Genomic DNA, 17,391 nt, shown 5'->3' with positions numbered 1-17,391 from the left:
CGGCACGTGCTCATTGCTCAGCCCCCTTCACTCCTTCCTCTGTGAAATGGTGACATTGACAGTGCTTACTTCTTGGGATTGGCATTTCAATTAAATATGCTAACACAAGTAAAATGATTCTAGAGTGGCCCCTGGTGCACAGTAAATGCTTAATGAACGTTGGCAATGACTGGTATCTTACTGCCTTGCTTTCAATTCTTTCTGGAACAAAGTGGGCTAAATCAAACCGACCAAGCAAATGTTCCTCTTGTTTCTCCGCCAGTGCCTGGTCCACCGCTCTGTTAAAGAGGAGCACTTGGCTTGGAGGCCCAAACTCCCAGACCACGTGCCTGCTCTAGTTTCCCAGGCCCTAATCTTCTCCCAGCTCCTAATGATGCAGCTGGTAATAGGATTGTGGATTCCCTCTGGGCGGCCACACAGGCCATGGCCGAGGGGCTGGCCACCGGTGCTTAGCAACTCCAGCCACCTGCCTGCTGAGGAGCCGGAGCCTCAGCCCAGACCCTGTGCCCGCGGCTGGCCTCACGTGCATGGAATGGTGCTGTGCCCCTTGCCAGCGGGCCAGGCTCACCATGGTGCCACGTGCCATCCTGGCGCGGGGCAGGGACGTGTGCAGGCGGAACGGACTGCTCATCCTGTCCGTGCTGTCTGTCATCGTGGGCTGCCTCCTTGGCTTCTTCCTGAGGACCCGGCGCCTCTCACCACAGGTCAGCCCCCTGGGGCATCTCGGGGTCCCTGTCTAGGAGGGGTGTGTGGGCCTGCAGGATCTTACTCCACGGCCCCCTGTGACATGACAGTGTGTGAGTCCCTTTGCCTCTCTGGGTCGCAGTTTTCTCATCTATAACGTGGGTGTGATAAATACCTTGCAGGCCTAGGCTCAGGAAGTGATTATAAACCCAGATGACTGGGTGCCTGAAAGGCGAGGACGCCTCATTAGAACCACCGCAGGGCTAGGGGCTGTGGCCCGGGGAAGGTTGGGGGTCTTGTAAGAGTGCCGCAGGCACCAGAGAATGCCTTCTAAAGGCAGCTCATATGACTAGGAATCCAGGAAGGGCCTTCTAGGCAGAGGGGACAGCAGGCTCGAGGCACAGAGGCTGGCATGTGAGGCCAGGGTGAGGCACAGCCCCACCACCAGGCAGGGACTTGGGGCAACCACGAGAAGCTTGTGAGCAGGAGAGAGACGTGGTCGGATCTGAGCTCTGGGGAGCTCCCTCGGGTGCTGTGTGGAGGGTGGGGTGGCGGTGGGGCAGGCGGGGGGCGAGTGAGGGACAGCCGTCGGGGGGACATGGCGGTGGGAGGAAAGGGGCAGACATGAGGCCTGTTTCCAAAGGGGGAGCCTCAGGCTGTGGGGCCGATGGGGTGTGGGGCTGGGGGACGGGGAGGCAGAGCAGGCCCCAGGTTTCCGGCCCGTGTGACTGCCATGGTGGAGCTGCCTCACTGGGGAAGGGCCCCTCTCCCTCCCAGCCCGTCTCCTGTGGGGCAGGGAGGGACACTCACATGGCACTAAAGAAACGATTATTCTGATACTTGGTGAAACAGTAAGGAAGACTTTATTCAGGGCTATTGCCACAGGCGTCAAGACCTCCTGCGGGAGGAACAGGACTCAACTGCAAATACAGCAAAGGCAGCTGAGGATTTACAGCCAAGGAGCAGAGTGAGGGGGTCGGTGGGTGGAAAACTACCAGGAGGAGACATCCAGGGCGGGGGGCTCTTGCTGAAGGCAGGCCGGGGTGACCAGACACTGAGCGTGGGGTGAGGAATCTTACAGATGAGGAGGGTGATGAAGGGTGGGGATCCTCACTAGATGGACCCGGCAGGATTCTTGCTACAACTGGACCACGCAGGCCAAAGACAAGGCCCAAGGACAAGGCCTAGTCGAAAAGAGGGCGCAGAGGAGCCTGTCTCAGGTTTGGTCAAGGAGAGAGTCTTTGTCACTGGGCTCCTGGAGGATTCTCTATTCCAAAAAATTCTTCTTCCTATAGCTCACTGAAGTTTAATACTCGCTCTACGACTGGGGCTCAAGGAACCAGACTTTGTTGGGTGTTGAGCCCACTATTACTATAGTAACCCTGTTAAGCCTCAAGCAGTTATTTAGGGAGAAGCTTGAACTCTGGAGACAAAGAAACCCTTGACTTTGACCCTGCTGGTAAATGGCTAGACAAAATCCCAACTCCTCTCTGGGCCTCAGTTTCCTTATCTGTAAAATGGGGTAGGGCAGTATACGTCTACCAGAATTGTTGTGAAGAATAAACCAAGGATTCGTCAGTTCCCAGCATACAGTAAGTGCTAACTGATTGCTACTTCACCCCTCCCTCCTTTATCCCCTGTCAAAGTCCTACCACATCAGGAACCATCTCATATTCCATATCTCATAAAAAGTCTCTCAGACCTGTCTATGTCTCAGATGATATTATCCTCCCACACTCGCGCCAAGCACGTTCCTCCACCGTGCCTCACCTGCTGGCTACCCTGCCTCAGAGCTGGTTACCTAGGTGCCTGTTTCTCCCACCAGACTGCAAACTGCTGAGCACTGACCACATGGGCTTTCTTGAACCACAAGGTGAACATAGATCAGTGTCAGGCTCAGAGAGAACACTCAGCTATTTGCTGTAATTAACTAGAAATGAAACAACAATCTGCAATCTGCTCTCTTTAATTTTCCTAAGCAAAAAATATATCTGCATATTTCCTGCAGGAAGATTATTTTGTGAAAACAAATTGGAATGCCTATTACTAAAAGCCAAACTCATCTGGGGCCTCCTTTGCCAAAGCTGCCGTCCCCATCTGTTTGGAAATGCAAACATATTCCGGTCTGGATTAACCTGCCAGATAAATCGAAGGAAGGATGTGCAGCCTTAGAACAATTATTTGGCAGGAATTGGCTTTCTCAGCGTCTTACTTTGAAATCCAGCATTTCTCCATTTGATCTCTTTGCCTGTGACTCAGAAACTAAACCCTTCTTATTTTGTAGGCTTATGCAACAAGCAAAAATCATAAACAATGTGGAAAATGGTAGAATGTTCTGTTTGTGAAAAGAACTTACAAAATCACAGGATTTTTGTCTTTGGAGCATCTCATTTAAAAATTTCAACCATTTTGAGACTTCCAGTTAAACCACGGCAAATCACAATTGCGTCCATTTTCGTCTCCTTCCTAGAATTCCACTAATATCATAGTAATGGAATTTTAAAAGATAAAAAACACCAAGAACAAAGAGATTGTAAAAGGGGACAGTTGAGAAAAGAAATTGAGAGACTAAACAAGTCAGGCAAGATGGAAGTAGTTGGAGTTGAATGAGCTCACTTAGTAGGGCACAGGAAGCGACAATCTTATGTCTGTGAAGTTGATACCAAGTTGGAGGGCTCTGGACGTAAGAGCGCAAGGTGCTGCACTGGGCAGGGGCGAGGCATGGAGTTGAAAGCAAGAGGCGGAATTTTGTAGCCAGAGCAGTTAGGCCCTTCCAGTTCACATAGTCGGGGGACTCCTCATCCACCCATCTCTACCCCACTGCCTGCCCCAAGGAACCAGCGAAGCTTGCCTTGGGATATTAGGCCCACCTGTGTGCGTTGCTGGTGGGGGGGGAGGGGCGGGGCATGGGGAGGCACATGCTTCAAACTAATTAGCAGACACCTGCGTTCTGAACGTGGGCTCCCCCAGCTTAAAGACTGCTGTGAGTTGAACTTGGGCATAGCCCAATTCCCCAGCCAAACGCAGGAAGAGACTTCTCTCACTGAAGCCTCAGACAAAAGATCTCTAAATGCTGCTGTAAAGGAGATTTCTCTACCATCCCACCCAGCCCTAGTGAAAAAGCCATTCGTCACCTGTCACTTTGCCCTGAAGGACCATCTGTTCACGAGCCCCACTCATATACACAGAAGTTTAGTGCTTCAAACTTACACATGGGCAGAGAGCCAAAGTCACCAGAAATGTTAGGAAAGCTGCTAACATGGAAGAGACTAAACAAAGAGAAAAGAGGGTCTCTGATGAAGCAGAGACAACGCTGGGAGTAGGAGAAAACTTTTAAAATCTTTTCTGAAGCTCTTCAGAGCTATGAGCGAAGACATGGTTACCATAAAACAGAATGCCTTCAAAACTTGGAGGGGAAATGATTTTCAACTAGGAATCCTACATATGGCCAGACTAGTATCAGAGAGAAAGGTAGGATAAAGGCATTTTCATTTATGTAACGACTCAGAATTGAGTTTCTCTGCTATTCATCCTTACTCAGGAAGCTGCCAAAAGAGATGTTCCAGAAAATTCAGTAAGTAAACCAAGAAGACAATGGATCCTTGTACAGGATAAAGTTCCAGAATGACAGTGAAGACACCCAGGACAGCTGCTGGGCTAGAGAGCAGTCAGTTCAGACTGGAACAGGAAGATGGAGAGCTTTTGGACTGAGGTCTCAGGTGGATTAAAAGGGAACTGACGTGCTTGAGTGTGTAGAAAATACCATTGTTAGGCATTTTTTTAATTTCAAAAAATTTAGCAGATACAGGATTTTTTTCCCTCCCCCACACCCTCCCCCCTTCTTAGTTTTCAATGTCCATTACACCACTTTGTGACCATATATATCCCTGCTTAGCTTCCACTTATGAGTGAGAACATGTGGCGTTTGTTTTTCCATTCCTGAGATACTTCACTTAGGATGATGGTCTCCAGTTCCATCCAAGTTGCTGCAAAGGACATTATTTCATTCCTTTTTATGGCTGAGTACTACTCCATGGTATATATATACCACATTTTCTTTATCCACTCCTCAGTTGATGGGCACTTAAGTTGGTTTCATATCGTTGCAATTATGAATTGGGTTGTGATAGACACTGGGGTGCAGGTGTCTTTTTTATAAAATGACTTCTTTCGCCCTGGGTAGATACCCAGTAGTGGGATTGCTAGATCGAATGGTAGGTCTACTTTTAGCTTTTTGAGGAATGTCCATGCTGCTTTCCATAGAGGTTGTATTACTTTACATTCTCATCAACACTGTATCAGCATTCCCTTTTTACCACGTCTGTGCCAACATCTATTGTTTTTTTGACTTTTTAATAATGGCTATTCTGACAGGGTTAAGGTAGTATCTCATTGTGGTTTTAATTTGCATTTCCCTGATGACTAGTGATGCTGAGCATTTTTTCATGTTTTTTTTTCCTTTTGTATATCTTTTGAAAATGTCTATTCATGCCTTTTGCCCACTTTTATTGGGGTTATTCATTTTTTTCTTGCTAATTTGTTTGAATTCTTCATAGATTCTGGATACTAATTCTTTGTCAGATGTATAGTTTGTGAATATTTTCTCTCATTCTGTAGGTTATCTATTTACTCTGTTGATCATTTCCTTTGCTGTGCAGAAACTTTGCATTTTAATTAAGTCCCATTTATTTATTTTTGTTGTTGCTGTATTTGCTTTTGCGGTCTTACTCACAAATTCTTTGCCTAGGCCAATGCCCAGAAGAATTTTTCCTAGGTTTACTTCTAGAATTTTTATGGTTTCAGGTCTTACATTTAAGTCTTTAATCCATCTTGAGTTAATTTTTGCATATGGTGAGAGACAGGGTTCTCGCAGGTATTTTAATAGACATGTTAAAATGTGTGGAAGAAATTAATGGGTGATTCTCAGAAAACAAGATAAATAAAAATCATTCAATTATCTTCCGAGGGAAAATGAAGGTTGTACAAGCAAGGAGGCGTGGTTGTAGCACATTACTTGGCTCAACAATGAACGATATTTGATGATACAAATACTGTAAGCTTTGACTATTAATTTGCCCCAGATTTGATGTAAATATAATGGTGAAATGGGAGGAAGAAAAAGGAGGTTGGAACTAAGTCCTCATCAATCATGGCAGGGAATTTAATAAATGTCCAAATGATAAATCAAGAAATAGCATTATGTAGTCAGTTATGGAACTAGAATTAAGGAAAATAAAAGAAGTACCAATAGCATTATAACCATATTATTTAGAAATATTGACACTTGGGGAAACAGCTCGAGGACTTGAGGATGTTCACTCCTGGGAAGTTGGGAGGTAGGAATAGACAGAGGTGAGGAAGGAGCTACATTTTTATCATTGAGCACTTTGTAACTTAAAGAATACATACATGGATTAAAGTTAATTAAAAATATGGTCATGATGGGTATATTTCTTTAAAAAGCAGATTTTCTGGTTGGAAATAGTAGCAGAATGGAACTACTAGGTCGTGCTGGGGCTGACATTCGGTGGGCGAGCCACCGCTCTCCCGGTTCAGCTTCCTCCTCTATGAAATGAGCGGCCTGGACTAGAGGATCTCTGTGACCCTGTCACAGAGCCACCATTCTGCAGTTTGGGGCTTTTCAAAGCATCAGATCATTAGCCAAGTATGTTTGGCTTTGGTTTAAAAAAAAAAAGTTGCGAGAACAAAAATGTAACGTGGTTGGTGCTCGAAAGTCCATTTATCTGCCTCCCCCTCTGAACACAGTGGCCCCAAGCTAGGGTTGCCAGAAATAGCAAAACTAAATTAAATTAAAAAATCTAAAAACAGCACACTCAGTTAAACTGGACATTCAGATAAACAACAAATCATTTTTTGAGTATAAGTACAGAATGAATTATTTGTTATCTGAAAATCCAATTTAACCGGGCTTATGGGTCCCTTGGGCTTCAGTGGACAGGTGCCGGCCACGTGGCCCTGTTCTTCGGGCGACAGCTGACCAGGCGAGGATATGGTGCCCCAAAGATCCAAGGATGGGCTGCAGCCAGCCGCCCACGAAGGGGCTGACATAGAATTCAGCCCGATAGGGGCTCTTGGTCCTGAGTGGTGTCCCCCTGATCCAAGGCAATGCTCCCTCTTTCGGCATTTAGGGGAAAGTGCCAGAGAATGGACCCAAACAGATGGAGAAACTGACACGTGACAAGGCCGTGGGCTGCTTATGCGCCAGGCTCTTCATTAACCAGGCTGGGAGTTCTGGGGCAGGAACCATGCTCATTCATTTGGGGGTTCCCAGAAGGATGCCTGGCACAGTGTGGGCTGTATGAATGTCCACAGTGTGGACAACACGCAGCCCTCCTGCCACTTACCGTCCGCTACATGAGACAGATTTTATCCCACGGGTGCGCGGGTGAATGGTGCAGACGCAGGGAACACTGGTATTTACTGGGATCACGGAGCGTCCCCCCCAGCCAGGTGCTACGCTAAGTGCTTGTGTGCCTGCTCTCATTCAAGCTCCTCCAGTGAGTTCTCCCTCAGCGACCCTGGGGGGTGCAGTCGTCCCCCCTTATCCACGGTTTCGCTTGCTATGGTTTCAGTTACCTGTGGTCAAGGTTGGTCCAAAAATGGGTGAGTAAAGTACAATATTTTGAGAGAGAGAGAAAGCACATTCACATAACTTTTATTACAGTATATTGTTCTAATTGTTCTATTTTAATATTAGTTATTGTTGTTAATCTCTTACAGAGCCTAATTTATAAATTAAACTTTATCATAGATATGTATTTACAGGAAACAAACATAGACTATCTGCAGTTTCAAGCATCCATGGGGGCTCTCAGAATGTGTCCCCTAAGAATAAAGGGGGACTACTGTAGTTATCATCCTCGTGTTACAGATGAGAAAAACTCAGTACTCAGAGTGGTCATAGAAGATGCTTAGGGCCACACAGCTGATTTTGCGGGGTGGGGGTTTCCAGGGTTGGAACCCAGGTCTGTCCGGTCCCAAAGCCGGTTCTTTCTGCATGGACTCTGCTGCCATGGGCTCCACAGGAGAGCGCAGGTGAGATAGTGCTTTGAAGGTGGTAAGGACTTAGGCAACTGTGAAGTTTGCATCACCTGCTAGAACCCAGCTCTTCCTATGTTTTCAGGAAATTAGTTACTTCCAGTTCCCTGGAGAGCTCCTGATGAGGATGCTGAAGATGCTCATCCTACCACTGGTGGTCTCCAGGTGAGGGGCAGGGTGTTTGGCTTGGTGGCTGGGGCGGGGAGAGGGGAGGGCAGATTTTGTGGATGCCCTGCTCCTGCCAAGGGGACCCCAGGAGTGGCGGGGCTGTGGGGCCTCTATGGACAGTGTCATGGGCTGCTGAATTCTGGGTCATTCAGTGGCATTAGTTGTTTAGTCTCATCCAATGGACTTTTTAGTGGACTGAGCAAGTGATGTGGAGTCATGGCACATGACCTGACCCAGGATAGCTCAAAGCCAGGGAGTCTGGGGATCGTATCCCAGAGGAGGGGCTCATTTATGGGGATGCAGCAAGGCAGGGGAAGGACAACGAGCTCTGGAGATGCTCCAAACATGATGTCCAGGCTCAGCTGTGTACTATGCAGGCTGGGTAGCCTTGGACAAGTGAACAAGCCTCTCTAAGCCTCAGTTCCCTCACCTGTAAAATAGGAATAATAACACCTACTTCAAAGGATTGTCGTGAAGACTGTAGGTTGTGTATGCTAAGGGTGCAGGAGGCTGGGTTTCAGGGGGGTGAGGGAAGGATAGCGGGAGTGGAATTTGCATGGTGGGCTCCTGCTCAGTCTCGGAAGACCTTGAACACCAGGCTAAAGAGTCAGACTTTCCCCAGGAGGCCAAGTCATTCTCCATGGACATCACTGGCAGTCACCTGGCCCCTACCACTGATGGACTAGGTGACTTTGGGCAAGCCCTGCCCCCCTCTAGGTCTCAGATTTTCCAGATGTACGATGAGCTGGCTGCTCCGGGTGGGATCTAAGAGCCTTTTGCTCTGAGGCTGTGGGTTTGGAGCCTGCACCTCCCAAGACTCCTCTGTGGGGAGGAAAGTGGACAAGCCCCCGAGTCATGGGGGATGTGAGCGGGTGCTATCCCCTGAGAACAGCCTCTTGGCCACCTTGCTGCTGAGGAGGAAGCCAGCCCTCTGCCCTCTCCCTCTTGCGAGGTGGAGATAATGTTCCTCAGGCCAAGGGTGCCAGTTAATGGTACTCTGTGCTCTCCCCAGGGAGGCTCTTGCAGGCAGCATTTAGGTCTCTCAGGACTCAGCCTTCAAGGCTCTGCTGAAATGCCACCTCCCTCAGGAAGCCTTCCCTGACTCTACAACCCGCTCTGGTTATTGTCTCCTCTTTATGAATCTTTTGAGTCATTCACTGAGTCAGTGAATCTGTCAAGGTCACCAGCGACCTCCACGTTGCTAAATCTAATGGACACTTGCAGTTAGTTCTTCCATGTGACCTCTCCACAGCAGCTGACACAGCTGATCGCTCACGCCCTTATGAAGTACTTTTCCCTGTGGCCTCACCCTCTCCTGACCTTTCGCTGCTCCCTGCCCCTCCATCCCAGCTTCTCTCCTCTACTCAGCTCCCAAGGGTGGCAGTTTCTCAGGCCCTTTCTCCTCTAGCCTCGTGGCTTTCACATGCCACCCATTAATACAACGCTCCCAGACACAGCCCTCCCTCCCAAGCTCTCCTCCGAGCTCCACACTTGATTAAGCAACTCCATAGGTGACATCTCCACTTGGATGTCTCACAAGCATCTCAAGTTTAATGTCACCAGCTTGTCACTTTTAACCCAGCAAACTGGCTCCTTTCCCTGTTTTCTGCTTGTCCGGGAGTGGCAGCTCAGTCTACCGGGTGTTCAGTCAAAGCCTCCACGGTGTCGTCTCTCCCTCCCCCAACCGCCAGCCCGTCAGCCGCCCACTGACTCTGCCTCCCCAAGGGAGCACAACTTCATGCCTGCCCCGCCCAGGACACTCTCTTCTTGCACATGTGACCTCCACAGCGACCTCGCTGGTGTCCTGCTCGGATCTTGTCCTCTTCCCACCCAGAGAAGCAGCCTGGGCCACACTGATCCTTGACCTTCCATGGCGTCCCTGACTTGTAGAACCAACCCTAAAGTTGTTCTCGTGGGCAAGGAGGCCCTGCATGGTCTGGCCCTGCCTCCCCACCTCATCTCGTGTCACTCACTCCAGTCCCACTGGCCTGGGGTCCCCTGAGCAGACCAAGCCCTGCCCTGCCTCAGGGTCTGCACACATGCTGTTCCTTCTGCAGGGAACACGCTTCCCCAACATCCTACGCCGCAGCCGCCGCCGCCTCCTCCTCCTCCTCCTCCTCTTCCTCCTGGCTTCAACTTGCATTCACCTCCTTAGGAAGGCCTCCCCACCGGCCCCCTTCACACCACCCTGGCTGCCCTCCTGTGCCCTGTTCCTTTCCCCCGGCACTTGCCATACGTTGTCATTCTGTATGTAGTCACTTGTTGACTTGTTTCTTTACCTTCCACTGGACTGTAGCTCTGCGAAGTTGGCAACGCTGCTCTGTTGAGATTCAACTCTGGGTGTCAGCACCCAGCCAGGTGCCTGGCACATAGTCGGTCCTCATTAATACCTGCCCAGTGAGTTAATGAATCCAGCCACCCTGCATCATGCTTTCTGGGTGCTTGGCCCGTACTGGGTGCTGCAGACACCGAGATGACCAACGGACTGTTCACAGGCTGTGGAGGAGACTGACGAGAAAGTAGACAGTCCCCAACAGCTAATAAGTGTGCTGATGGGGACCTCGTCCGGCCACTTTGTCCACCCTTCCTGCTCACCGTCCTTACTGGCTGGGTGCTGCCTGTCACTCAGAACACAAACACCCCCACAGCAGAGGCCCATGTCTGCACCCTGGCGTCAGACAGGCCCGAGCCCCCGTCCCGGCCCTGCCGTTTACTGGCTGTGTAGCCTTGGGCAGGTCACTCAGCTTTTACCGAAATCCTGCTCAGAAGTCCGAGGCCTGGGTCCTAGACCTCCCTCCACCACGATCGTGTGATCTGGGGTCGGGCACCCCCACCCTGGGCTCCTTTACCCAATGACTAGGGGCCCATCGACTCTCGGATTCCGGCTCTCAACCCCCTGGTCTCCCTCCACTAGAATCCAGTGCTCTCTCTTGGCTGGAAATGGCATGTGGTATTAACTTGAGAAAAGCCAGTATGTGTTCGCACGTTTCATTTGTTTATCATACAGTCTGGGCTGATGCAGAGCAACCGTGTCACTGAAAAATGAAAGTGCTCTCAAATTTTCCTACCAAGGGAGAATAAAACTTTCACAGGAGAAAATGATGCATTTCTGAGCCCTAAACCCCAAATCCCTGAACTCTCCTTCCTCTAGCCCAAGCTGGTCTATAATCCATCCATCCCTCCATCCAGCCACACTGTTCCCTGCCGGGTGTCCCTGCCCTCAAGAAGAAACCACTCTGGGCCGGGCACAGTGGCTCATGCCTGTAATCCTAGCACTCTGGGAGGCCGAGGCGGGCGGATTGCTTGAGCTTAGGAGTTCGAGACCAGCCTGAGCAAGAGCGAGACCCCGTCTCTACTAAAAATGGAAAGAAATTATATGGACAACTAAAAATATATATAGAAAAAATCAGCTGGGCATGGTGGTGCACACCTGTAGTCCCAGCTACTCGGGAGGCTGAGGCAGGAGGATTGCTTGAGCCCAGGAGTTTGAGGTTGCTGTGAGCGAGGCTGATGCCACAGCACTCTAGCCTGGGCAACAGAGGGAGACTCTGTCTCAAAAAAAAAAAAAAAAAAAAAAAAAAAGGAAGAAGAAACCACTCTGGTGTGAGGTTGTCACTGAGGGCAGAGAAAAATCACCTGAACTGCTTGGAGAAATTCCGATGTCAGGCCCACCCTGGGCTCACTGAACCAGAGCCACCAAGTGGCCCAAGCAGGGCTCTGTTTTAAAAGCTCCACATGGCGGGGTGCGATAGCTCATGCCTGTAATACTAGCAGGGGAGGCCGAGGCAGTATGATTGCTTGAGCTCAGGAGTTTGAGACTAGCCTGAGCAAAAGTGAGACCCCATTTCTACCAAAAAAAAAAAAGAAAGAAAGAAATTAGAAGCTCCACAGATATTCTGATGGTTAAAAAAAAAACCCTGATTGTCTTGAGCTGAGACAGGGGCTCCAAGCTGTGACCCAGGAGGCGGGTTTTCTGTGCCATCACTGCTGCGGGGTGGCGGGGGAGACGGGTTCATTTACTTCCAGTTCCCATGACCTGCGAGTCTGGGCCCCAGAGCTTGGCACCGTGACTGTCTGCTGCCACCTCTGCTCCAGGACAGACTGCCACCCTTCCCCACACCAAGCCCCTGGAACCAGGCTGGTCGCTCCATGAGTCCCGGGGCACGCCACAGGTGTGCCAGCCCTGTCTCCATACGTTTGCTCACACTGATCCCCTGCCACAAATGCCCCTTCCTCTCCTCTTAATTTAGTGTTAAGTCTCGCCCTGTGCTCAAGACCTTGCTCAAGTTTCTGTCTGCGAAGTCCTCCCAGTTCCCCATTTGCTGGTGACTAGTGACGGCTTATCTGCACCCCGGCACTGCGTGTAACCCTGCACGAGCCGAGTGTCACCAGTTCAAGACATTCGCAGTTGCGGCTGGCAGATGAGATGGGGCACAGGCAACTTTTTCTAGTACAGTAGTGACATCCATCTGGGCAAACAAATTAGCCTCTCCGTCTGGAATAACCACTCATCTCAGCAAACAAGAAGGGCCCCTGCTGAGTGGCATCTCCAGTCGACAGGACCCCTGCGAGGGAAGGGTCGTGTATGTTGCTGTTTCCATGTGACATACTGGGAGGGGATGGGTTTCATCGCCCCCTTGTCTTTCACACTGACCTCAGCCAGGTGCGCAGCGTAACAGACTAATGCAGAGACTGGAGACCTCAAAGAGAGATGATGAGACATAAAGGGGAGTGGGCATGACAGTGAGGGTGGACGCTAGGTGGGAGGGCTCACCTCCTGGAATGGGGACAGTCCCACAGACACCGAGCTCCAGGGAAGGAGGCCCCATGGGAGGGAGGTGGGGCCAGCAGGGTTGACGCCCGGCTCAGTCACTCTTCCCACATTCCAGCATCTTCCACCTCTGTGGCTTCTTTTTTCTAGAATCTACTCTAACCCCTAGTCTGATCCCTCCGCAAACAGCTGTGCTACAGTCTACGCAGTGCAGCCTACCCTTGGCTGCTGGTGGCTTAGTCGCAAGGAAGGAGGTGAGCAGGCAGGACAGGCGGGCGTCTCTGCTGATCTGCAAAGGGTACAGGGCAGGAACAGGGGCATGATGTGCGAACTAAGACACTAACCAAGTCTTCTAGTGCCTGAGCCTCAGGGTCCTTATCTGTAAAATGGGAAGAACACCCCCCTTACGGGGTTATTACGAAAATTAAATAAGATAATGCACCAGCATAGCTCCTGGTGTATTATGGATGTCATGTCTTTGTTTTTCTAACTGATTAAAGTGTCACGAGGCTTCTCCAAGGCCCAGACGTTTCATGAAACCCTCTACCTCTGTTTCTGCTCCAGCAGGGAGCCCCTTTGGATGGCCTCTCCCTTCCTCATAGTTTCAAATAGCACTGAAGCTTACCAGGCTGCTCCCCTGGAAAGGCTCCCTTGACTGAGGGGACGGGGCTGCTCCCTCGACACCAGTACAGACTGCGTGCAGCACCCCACCTCCACCTGAGTTGTGCACACCTGCGTCCACAGTGGCCTCCTCGGGGGCACGGACCAGGTCCCCCCCATCTGACAGGATGCCCTGGCCTGGTGCCCAGAGCCAGTCCTCGCGCTGGGGCCGTCAAAGCCTCCTTGTTTCCCATGAGTTCCCAGTGCCTGCTGCCTCTCGCTTTGCTCTGCCCTTGCACCCCCACACCCGAGCGGCCTCCGCCAGTCGCCCACCCACATGGACGTCCCTTGCTTCAAGTAGTTCGTGAACTTAGCAACTTCCCTGGCAGTTGGGAGAGAGCCCAGGTAAGGATCACATGTAGAAGTGTAAGGCCTTCGGCTACCTCCTGGGCGCGTGTGTGTGTGTGTGTGTGTGTGTGTATTAGTTGTCTACTATGGCACACAGACCACTGGTTGGTTACCCCCTGGTCTCTGTGGGTCAGCAGGCTGGGCAGGGCTCTGCTGGGTCGTCTGCTCAGCATCTCGCAAGGTTGCAGTCAAGGCGTCAGCTGGGCTTCGTTCTCATCTGGAGGCTCAACCAGGGAAGAATCCACTTCGCAGCTCATTCGGGTTGTGGGCAGAAGTGATTTCCCTGTGGCTGTTTGTCTGAGGGCCCAGCATCTTAAAGGCTGTCAGCTGGAGATCACCCTGGGGTCCTGGAGGCCGCCTGCAGCTCCCGGCCTCCTGGTTGTCTCCACGGGGCAGTTCACAACATAGCACTGTACCTCGTTAAGGTGATTATGTCACATAATCCCAGGAGTGCCATCCCATCACCTTCGTCATGTTCTGTTAGAACAAGTCACAGGGGGCCAGGCGCGGTGGCTCATGCCTATAATTCTAGCACTCTGGGAGGCCGAGGTGGGAGGATCCCTTGAGCTTAGGCGTTCAAGACCAGCCTGAGCAAGAGCGAGACCCTGTCTCTAGATTTAAAAAAAAGAAAAAAAAAGAGCAAATCACAGGACTATCCAGGACATGGCTCATTGGAGTTGCCTTAGGGCAACGGTCCCCAACCTTTTTGGCACCGGGGACCAATTTCATGGAAGAAAATTTTTCCACGGACCAGTGTTTTGGGATGATTCAACTGCATTACATGTATTGTGCAGTCAAACCTCTCTGCTAATGATAATCTGTATTTCAGCCACTCCCCAGCGCTAGCATCACTGCCTCAGCTCCTGCTGTGCGCTGGTTCCAGGGCCTGGGGGTTGGGGACCACCCCTTAGGGCATGTCCACCTCCTCCTCTCTACCTCTGCCCCCAGACCAGCCAGAAATCCTGCCCTTTGCCTTTCAGAGATCCCCCCACTCATGCTGTGTCCCCGGAGTGGGGTGGGCTTGTGGGGGGCTTCTGCTTGGCTTCTGGTGCAAGTGGCTCATCAAGACATTTTTCTTGAACAAGGACAGCTCCCCTCCCATAAAAGGAACACTGAAGAATACAACTTCATCTCTGTCATCTGATTTCGCAAAGCCCAGTACAGGGTCTGGCACACAGCGGGTGCTTAATAAATGCTAATTAAGTGAATAAAGAGCAGCGAGAGGGAAGTTGAACCAGAGTTCAGGGAAAGTCTCACGACCAACATTTGAACTGACCCTAGAGGAGAGTTATGAGCTTTTAAAGATGTTTTTGTACTTTAAAAGATTAGATAAGTAAATTACAAACATTTTGGATAACAGAAAAACATCCTCTCATTTCATGCCCCTGATTCTGTCACTGTTATTTTTTTTCTCTAAATGTTTGTTCTTATTCTTTTTTATTATCATTATTATTTCAGCATATTGTGGGGGCATAAAAGTTTAGGTTACGTATATTGCCCTTCCCCCCCTCCCCGAGTCAGAGCTTCAAACGTGTCCATCCCCTAGATAGTGCGCATCGCACTCTTTATGTATGTATGCACCCATCCCCTCCCCCACCACATCTGCCCGACACCCGAGTAATGTTATTCCTGAATGTGCTCTGAGGTGATGATCAGATACTAAGGTCCCCCAGGTCCGGGGTGTGGTCCTTGGCTGACTGGTTCAGAAGCTCAACCTGTCTGGGTCCCGGCATCCTCTGATGCTGGCAAGAGGGGACCAACAAACTCAATGCCAATTGATTCATTTGCAGAGATCAATACACTTGCCAAGGAGGACAGATGCACACGGCCTCTGGCCAGAGCACCTCTCCCCGTAGGCTCAGCACGTGGGGAGCCCACTGGTTACATCTGTTTCCTGGCAGGATCGTTTAATTATTGAATTGTATAAGCAGTGTAGCTCTGGGTCTGCCCTTTTCAGTTCATGTCTGCCCTCCCTCCCATCCCCAGCCCTAGGATAGAGCCCCATAATATGTGCATTTCAGTGAATTTGATGACATGTGCTCTGAAAAAGAAAGAAAATCATTTAAAGGAGGCAGGAGCTGCCCCTTCTAAGGGCGGTGTCCTGGGTGAGTGCACCGTGGGACAGGATGGCCTTCCTCGCCCTCCGCCGGCCTCAGTGCCCACGTGCCTCTTCGCGTGTGAGCACCTCCCCACGGCCAGGGAGTTGCCAGGGTGCAAAGAGAGGTATGGTTTACAGATCGTGGCCTCTGGGTGTGTGCTGACTGCTTCGTCTGTTCACCTAAAACAACAGCAACCCGCTCCAAGGCTGGAAGAAAAACTGTCTTGAATGAGCTGATACAAATCTATTCCTCCTGAACTCTAATGGGCAACTTCAGGGATTTTCAAGGGCAAATTTAGTCATGCTTGCTTTCGGCCTTATTTACTGACTTGACACTGAATGTGCAGAATGTGGCCCTACTCCTCTGTACAAGCAGGAAGCCCAGTGCCTTCCTCTTGAGGCTGTCACCTCATTGGCCAAGGTCAGCTTCTTTCATTCAGTGGAAGTTTCCGGTGCCAAGTAGAGAGAGAACTGGAACATCTAATCCTGCCCCCAGCCCTGTCGCTCAGGTTCCTTCCACATGGTGTCGCTGTTGAACACAGGTCCTGCGTGGTCTGGTAGACATCTGCCAGGTGTGTTTCCCTGCTCAGGCCACAGGGATGCCCCACTCCGGGCTCCTAGGTCACACCGAAGTGCTCAGTCATTGTTCCTCAAAGCAGCCTCAGTCATGCCCTGGGATTAGCTCCCTGGGGGTTGAGCCCCAACTCCATTTTCCCTCCTGGTGGGGTCACCCTGAGAGCCTTTAGTGCCAACAAGACCTTGCTTGGGAGACTCTAGTGTACCACGACACTAACTTCAAATCACAGAGAGCAGGGGTTAGGGCCTAGTTTTTTCTCTCCGAAGGCCCCTGAGCCTCTCATGCAAGTCGGTACACCTTTCCATGACTCCACAGATCTCACAGTCCCAAGGAGGGGAGCTCCTAGCAACCCACAAAAGGCTCCCGTCCCCTCTACAGTGTGCACCTTCTTACCTCACGTTTGCTCCTCAAAGGACTCTTCTCAAAATAAAATTGGCTGCAAGGGGAATTTCACCGTCTACCCATGAGGACAGAAGCCTCAGACAAAATTTAGAAAATTCCGAGTCACGTTACATTGGCGTAGGAATGAATAGTCTGATGGATGGGACCTGCCACAGCACCGTGATGTGCCTGAACCAGGGCCCCTCTCCCACGGGTGGGGCCTGCATGGGTGCCCAGTGGTTTGCCACTCAGCTTTCTTCCCTGTGTTCCCACCGTCGACCGGTTCCATGGTTTCCACCATGCTCGTTATGCTTTTATTTAGAAAAGTCAAGCCTCTAGGGCCTGGGAGCCTTCCTTTCCTATTCTCCCCCAGTAAAGCCACTTGTCACTACTCTGATCCCTTTTGCTTTTAATTTATAGTCTAGCCCAAAAAGTAGTGGCAACTTTCTGTTCCTTTAAGTTCTTGGAGCATAACTTACTGTGATTTCCACGAAAATAAACCTGTAGCTTGATTTTTTTTTTTAGCGGGGCCGGCGGGGGCGGGGGTTGACTCGACATGATGCCATGAGAATTTCCATGCCACAGTCTCACCTTTGTGACCCTGTTTTGCTCTTCCACTCAGGGGCCAGCTCAGAGTTTACAAAA

At 50.6% G+C, this 17,391-nt stretch overlaps 1 protein-coding gene across 2 annotated transcripts in view; it reads left to right on the top strand.

Moving 5' to 3' along the window:
* The first annotated feature begins 554 nt into the window (after positions 1–554).
* SLC1A7 (solute carrier family 1 member 7) overlaps positions 555–17,391 on the top strand; it is a 46,385-nt gene continuing 29,548 nt past the window's right edge. Inside the window, exons 1-2 of one of the 2 annotated variants that reach the window (XM_069477949.1) lie at positions 555–704; positions 7,829–7,908. In XM_069477949.1, coding sequence (XP_069334050.1) covers positions 570–704; positions 7,829–7,908 — 215 coding nt within the window. In that variant the 5' untranslated portion in view covers positions 555–569. The remainder of the gene's footprint in view (positions 705–7,828; positions 7,909–17,391) is intronic. The other variant, XM_069477950.1, reaches the window with a different exon arrangement.

Source organism: Eulemur rufifrons, chromosome 8 (genome assembly GCF_041146395.1).
Source record: "Eulemur rufifrons isolate Redbay chromosome 8, OSU_ERuf_1, whole genome shotgun sequence".
NCBI classification, from domain to species: Eukaryota; Metazoa; Chordata; class Mammalia; order Primates; family Lemuridae; genus Eulemur; species Eulemur rufifrons.
This window is presented reverse-complemented; position numbering and strand designations above follow the sequence as displayed.